This window comes from Peromyscus maniculatus, chromosome 12 (genome assembly GCF_049852395.1).
Source record: "Peromyscus maniculatus bairdii isolate BWxNUB_F1_BW_parent chromosome 12, HU_Pman_BW_mat_3.1, whole genome shotgun sequence".
NCBI lineage: Eukaryota > Metazoa > Chordata > Mammalia > Rodentia > Cricetidae > Peromyscus > Peromyscus maniculatus.
In genome coordinates, this window is record NC_134863.1 from 77,858,633 (window position 1) to 77,865,707 (window position 7,075).

Genomic DNA, 7,075 nt, shown 5'->3' on the forward strand with positions numbered 1-7,075 from the left:
CTAAGAAGTAAAATTCAAAGCCTTTCAGGCCAGGCAAACACTCTAACTTAGAGTTTTACCTCCAACGCTAAAACACTGGCTGTCAGTACTGTTGAGCCTTCCAAATATTCCAGTCTCCTGTTGCATTCATCTCCACAAACCATTTCACCTTAAACATGGTTCAATATTTACTTACAGAAATGCTTAGGCTACCTATTATAGCACTTTTACCACCTAAATTGAAGGTTTTATTTTCATTCATATATACTTTTTATTAAATTGATTTATAAACACTATTACCAAATTTCTTTATTTGAAAGTTAATCACAATCATTACAAGATAAATAAGTTGAATATTTAAGAAAGAAAACAAAACTAAAAACAAACTACTTGGATTTCATATTTAACCTTCTTTACAAATTTTAACAGATTATAAGCAAAATTCTAAAAAAGAAGAAGAAAACAACAACAACAACAAAACTAGCACCCAGCAGTGGTATGCATACTGTGTGCTCAATATAGACAAAATATCAGCAAACATACCAGCCACAGTTTCCAGATAGAAAATTGTTTATTTATCAAGAATCAAGGTATCAAGGCATTTTCTAGAATTAGAACAGCACAATTCATCAGAGCAGGATTACAGAAGAATCCAGAATCCAGATGAATTCTAGGAGTCATAGAGAATCTGCAGTAGCATTTTTTTTCTTTGTTTTGTCACATAGTTTCTGTGTTTCAGTTACTTCTGAGGATTTCTTCCAATTGTTGAAGCCAAATCAACCCTGTGCTTTGTATCTTCTTTGAAAGAGTAAATTGCTGAGGTTTTCTCTTATGTAGCTGTGCTTGCTATAATATTTGCTCCTCTTTATAATCAGTCAGGAGGAAAAGAAGAAATAGTTCCATTCAATTAGTTTAAGGTGACTTTATTTCTCCCTTCACTGGCAAGATGCTCATTAGGCAGTTAAAAAAAATATTGGTGAAAAGCAGAACAATTGGGGAAAAAAAACTGTTGAAATTAACCATCAAACCAAGATAGAAGTTCATCACAATGGCAGGCAAGTGACAACCAGAGCAAAAAACGATGTTGATGATGTCCTTCATATGAAATCTCTTCAGTGAATCCATTCTAGTCAGTTTTAGAGCTAACACTACTATCATAGTCAAATTTTTATACAGGGAGTACTAACCAAAGAACAAACTACTGAGTGGTTAATCAGGTCTAGGGTTACACTTCAGCCCAGTACAACAACCTTCTTAAGATGAATACATCAATTTCGCAGAATAATAGAGACCCTAGATGTGAGTAGATTCTGCTCCATCAGCCTACCTGGAGCTCTTATACAAGCTGTAAGTCAATCAGTAGCAATTCAGAGGTCTGATACTGCTGCATAAGTATCTCAGAGGTGGAAACGTGCTGGGTATATAGCTCAAAGATTGAAAATTTCTACATAAGTAGCTCCGTGGTGGGAATCTTGAAGGCCTATAATGTGGATACTGGCAATATCTCATTAGATAACTTTGGTGATGGTAGCCATTATTAATATAACAAGAAGGGGAGAAGCCATTAGTGATGAACCCAAAATTTCCGTAGCTTCTATATCCACTGTTGCCCAGACCACAGTAACCCGGGGTCTGGAGATTTTTAGGGCAAGAATAAAATTGCCCTATGAAGTGGGGACCATTCTGAGGAGTTTGGCAGGCTTTAGATGCAAATCGAGTAGCTGTGGTACAATTGGATACATACCCTTTGGTCCCAGTACAGGGACTGCAGCTGGGTCTGGATCTGATCTTGGTAGTTTCACAGGCACTAACAACTTGGCTTGCAGATGGGGAATTGCAAGGCACACAGGAGTTCTTGGAATCACCAGTTGCAGTGCAAGTCTTGAGCTCATGGCTGGGAGATTCGCAGCAAGGTGCTTCACAGTAGGAGTCTTGGCAATGGTCCAGAAGCCAGAGATTGCCTTGGCAGCTGCTGGGTAAGTAATGTCTGAAAGCAGGGTTTACATCATCTGAGCAGATGGCGATGGAAGGAGCCACAGGGATGTAGCAGTGATTTCTGTGGGAAGTGGCACTGCAGAGTCCAGGATAGCCCAGAAGAGACATGGAGCCTGAGTTCAAGCAAGAGGCAGCTGCGTGGGTATGGCATGCTGCAGCTGGAAGACTCTTTATATCTTCCCCAGTGACTGCAAGGAACATCTCCAGACTCTCTTCCTTCTCTCTGTCTGACACCATAACGCATAACATCTCATTAGTGTATTGTTTAGCTACAGCTGCTGGTGTCTTCAGGCTCATACAAAAATAAGTTTGTTTTGAGTCTTCGAAGGAGCTATAATCACTACTCTGACCATCACCCATTGGTCAACTTCTGTTGAGCATAGCTTAAGTGAACAGTGATTTCAGTGTTAATAGGCAAACTCTCATATGCCAATCAGTGATTAACAAGAGTTCATGTCTCTACAGGATTCTACAGCATGGGTATTAAAAGGTTAACAAGGTTTTAATAAAGCAAGGCCCCATATTTTTCTACTCTTTGACTTTGAAAAATGCTGCAGGATTTGATCACACATTCTTCAAAGGTGTATGGTCTGGCTGTCTCAACACTGTCACTTGAAAAAGAAGAGGTCTATGTATTAATCATTTTTCCCCAAGTATGTTTTATATGTATACCCCTGGATTAGACCGGACCCTGATGACAACTTCTCTGCTGATGTGTTTTGAGAATTCCTTATGTGAGGCTCACAGTAATCCTGGTGGCATTTGGTGACCTATTATTCCAGACTAAAAATGAACTGGTCCCCATGGGTCAGTGGTTGCTAAGCAACTGAAGCTTCCATGAAATCCCCTTCTTAAACAGTTTCTAACTCGTGTACTATCAAAGAAATCCAGTTTGTTAATATTATAGTTTTTTTAATTGACTAAGATTATGCAACATGTGTCCTTTGCCCATGCTCTAAAACCTCTATACTTTCAGATATAGAACATCTTCCAACAAAAGGATTTACTTGTCCTTTACTTGTTTTCATTTGAACATTGCTTTTAGTGGATCCCTGGATTGAAGTTATTTTTGGTATATGGTGACAAAATGTAATGGCCATGTTGAAAGGTTTCATTTGAATATTCTGTGTGGTTGCTACATAATGCTACATGCTAAGTAATGTCTTCCACTCCTTTAAAGTAAAGCTAAAGGAATGTTGAAGATTTTAATTTAAGCTGAAGAATCTTTGCTTTGCATCTAATATACACTTACGGGTGAGTGCATACCATGTTTGTCTTTCTGGGTCTGGGTTACCTCACTCAGGATGATTTTTTCTAGTTTCATCCAATTCCCTACAAGTTTTCTTGATATCATTGTTTTTTACCTCTGCATAATACTCCATTGTGTAAATGTAGCACATTTTCTTTATCCATTCTTCCATTGAAGGGCATCTAGGTTGTTTCCAGGTTCTGGCTATTACAATTAATGCTGCTCTGAGCATAGTTGAGCAAGTGTTTTTGTGGTGTGGTTGAGCAATTTTTGGGTATATGCCAAAGAGTTGTATTGCTGGGTCTTGAGGTAGATTGACTCCCAATTTTCTGAGATACCACCATACTGATTGCCAAAGTGGCTGTATAACTTTTTACTCCCACCAACAGTGGAGGAGTGTTCCCCTTTCTCCTTATCCTCTCCAACATAAGCTGTCATTAGTGTTTTTGATCTTAGCCATTCTGACAGGCATAAGATGGTATTTCAGAGTGGTTTTAATTACATTTCTCTGATTGCTAAGGATGCTGAGCACTTCCTTAAATGTCTTCTGCCATTTGAGATTTTTAGAGCTCATTCCCTATGGTATTCCTTACTGGGCCTTGATGCAAGGGGGAGGGGCTTAGTCCTGCCCCAACTTGGTATGCCAGCCTTTGTTTCCTACCCACAGGAGGCCTTACCTCCTATGAGGAGTGAATGGAGAGGTGGGATGGGGGAAGGTAGGGGGAGAAATGGAAGAAGGGGAGGGAGGAAAGGGGAACAGTGGTTGGTATGTAAAATGAAAAAAATGTAAATTAAAAAAAAAAAATAACTGAAAAACTGACATTTTGTCCCCAAAAATAGAAACTATACTTCAGACTTAAGGACTCTATTACACTAAAAAGAGCAACATGTGTATTAACAATGATACATTCAGTCTGAGAACAATGCTGACTTCAGGAAAGGTAAGCTACAGGGACAGGTGGACAGGTGTTAAAAGACACCATCCTCTCATGCGTCCAGGATGTACTGGTCCCCATTTTATGGCCCTCATCTAGGTTTTTTTTAAATTGCACTTCTATGTAAACCTAGAGACATTCTCTAAACATTTTCATGAGTGTTTATCAATGCTTCTCTCAGTAATTATTAGAGAACACAACAATGAACAACTCTCCATCAATACCTTGTGCTCACTGCTGGAACTTCTTTCAGGTGAGAAGAATCAGATTAGTTGGCTATGGAAAACTCTAGGATATTGTGCAGATAATTTCAGCCCCAGAGTAGGAAATGTAAGATGAATTAGATGTGTAAGACAGCTGATGCTTAATTTCCCACTGCAGAGAGTCCTGGTGTTCTAATGTCCAGATATTGGTGGAGCCTGGTATTATTCTCTTTCTCTATCATCTTTCACTAATTTCATCATTTCACATTATTCTGAAGATTTTATGATCTTTTTTGTTTTTTAAATTACAACTACATCATTTCCCTTTCCATTTCTTCCCTCCAACTCCTCCTACACATTCCTCTTTCTGTTTATCAATTTCATACCCTCTTGTTTTTTAAATTATTTCTGCACACACACACACACACACACACACACACACACACACACACACACACACACGACAGAGGCGGGGTTCAAAGTGGTAACAGAAATGGTTTGGAATGCCTTGGCCCCAAACTAAGCAATGCCAACAACCTTTAGAAGATGGAAAAAGATGGGCAGATCTTCCATTAGATACACTATAGGGAACCAGCACTGCTGACACCTTGATTTTAGGTCAATAAAATGGATTTTAGACTTTTAACCTCCAGGACCTGAAAGGAATAAATTTCTATTATTTTACTCTGCAGAGTGTGTGATAATTTGCTGCAGCCGTCAGAGGAAATGAATACTCTATAAGAAGATATAAAATGTAACCAATAGTCTTTCCAGGTCTGTAGAGTTGGTGCTATGTATTCAGGGCAATGATAAGGTGCAAGGAATAAACTTCCTTAGCCATCAGACAGAAGAAGTATATCATCCAAGAGTCAGAAAAACACTTCCTTTAATGAGCCAGTACAGTCTTTTCAACTCATTAAAAAAGAGTTATGGAACTCTCTCTCATTTTTTCCCAAAGGTTAAAATCCTTTAGGGTAAACACAGAGCAAAGAAAACTAAATTTACACTAAGTACCTTTAAAGGAAAGAATGGCGGATGCTTTCTAGTTTTCAGGTCATGGGAAATTGCACCTTTCCTTTCCTTAACTGTGCTCCGATCCAATTGCTAAGGTGCTGTCAGATAAAAGAGCAATCTTACGATTTCACTAGCAAAAGCACACACAAATCCATGCTTGCACAGAAATTGAACTGTAGGCATTGAGTATAACAATGCTCACATTTAACAGCATTGCCCTGGAATGATGATGCCCTAGTGACTTCACATTGTTGGTTTGACTTATCATTAATGTTTTCAAAAGCTCAAGGGCAGATGAGAAGAACCAAAGTTGAAGGGAAGAAATACAAGTGAATGGAAAGACAAGAATCTGAATTTGACTCATGTTTAACTTTTCAGAGAAACAAAGGAAGTGTAGAACTTAAAGCAGTTTTATTAATAGCTAACCACTGTGGGATGTACAGCCAGAGCTGTGTATTAAGGAGCTGTGAATCTATTATTATGTAGCATTTCTATATTAGTGGTTAACCTTGGACAATTTCTTTCTTAGTACTTCAGTACTTTCTCAAGCAAACCCAAAGTTAATAGTTTGTACTTTGCAGGGATGAGCAGCAGACAGAATAGGTAATGCACATTAGGAAAGTGTATTGTGTATGCTAATTAAACATTTTTTTCTTTCTAATTCTCCATTGTTCTAATTCAGGGAATTCTACTTATTAAATAAACTAATGAAATTATTGTCATTAATTTTCTTTAATATCATATATACAGATATACAATATCTATCCTCTCAGAGTTAAATGGAAAAAAGAACAAAAATGTCCTTAGATAGTGAAGAAAAGGAACTTGCTTGGCATCAGGTCACTACATCACTAATCACATCTGTGCAATCCATAGTCTTCTATATTAGGCATCCTAGAAGCTTTTATATGTAATTGCTTCAAATAAGATTTCAATACTCAGGTTTGCTGGATTACATCTTTGTTGCCCAGATAAGTACCAAATGCTTTGAAACTTAACAGCTATGTATTTAAAATGAAGTTAAGTATAGTACTTTATTTGTGGGTGACTGTGAGAATTAGATGCAATAAAAATGTAATGGATTTGTAGTTTTTATTTGGTGTTAAAGTTGATGATTATTATGGGCCTACAGATTGTGTTAATATCCTTGCTAAATAGTATTATTTTCAATATAAGTGTTGCATTTTCTCTAAACTCAATATATTCTGTAAGAGGATATATGTGTGTACATCTCACACACAGGCACACACAGACACAAACACATGCACGTACACATGTGTGCATGTGTGCGAAAGAGGGAGAGAGAGAGAAAGATGGGGTGTCAGAGAGGAGAAAGATATGAAAGAAAGAGAGAAAATGATGCAATATAGGTTTTACAGTTAGATAACTTGCTATAGACGATGTTGAACCTAGAGAGCCAAGTTTCAGGAATTGAGTATGTTGAAGGCAAGCTCTGTCTCCAAGTGAAGTACAATTTCCAAGGAGTTCATAAGGATACATCTGATTAAAGTTAACCAACCTATAATGAAAGGGCACGTTGACATTCTTCCAGAAAGAAACTTGTTTTATTTGCAGTTTGGATATGGCAGTCGTAGAGTTGATGTTCACATCACAATCATCATGTTATTGGCAACTTCATTGTGGCTCCCAGATGAGTCATCAGTTGAATGAAGGGAACCACAGATAATGTAAATGATAAA

The 7,075-nt window shown here is 37.7% G+C and overlaps 1 protein-coding gene across 1 annotated transcript; it reads right to left on the reverse strand.

Moving 5' to 3' along the window:
- Positions 1 to 1,335: 1,335 nt before the first annotated feature.
- On the reverse strand, positions 1,336 to 2,091 carry Krtap24-1 (keratin associated protein 24-1). The gene has a single exon (XM_006987923.3). The coding sequence runs from the start codon at positions 2,080 to 2,082 to the stop codon at positions 1,336 to 1,338; it is 747 nt and encodes a 248-aa protein (XP_006987985.2). The 5' UTR covers positions 2,083 to 2,091.
- Positions 2,092 to 7,075: the final 4,984 nt, after the last annotated feature.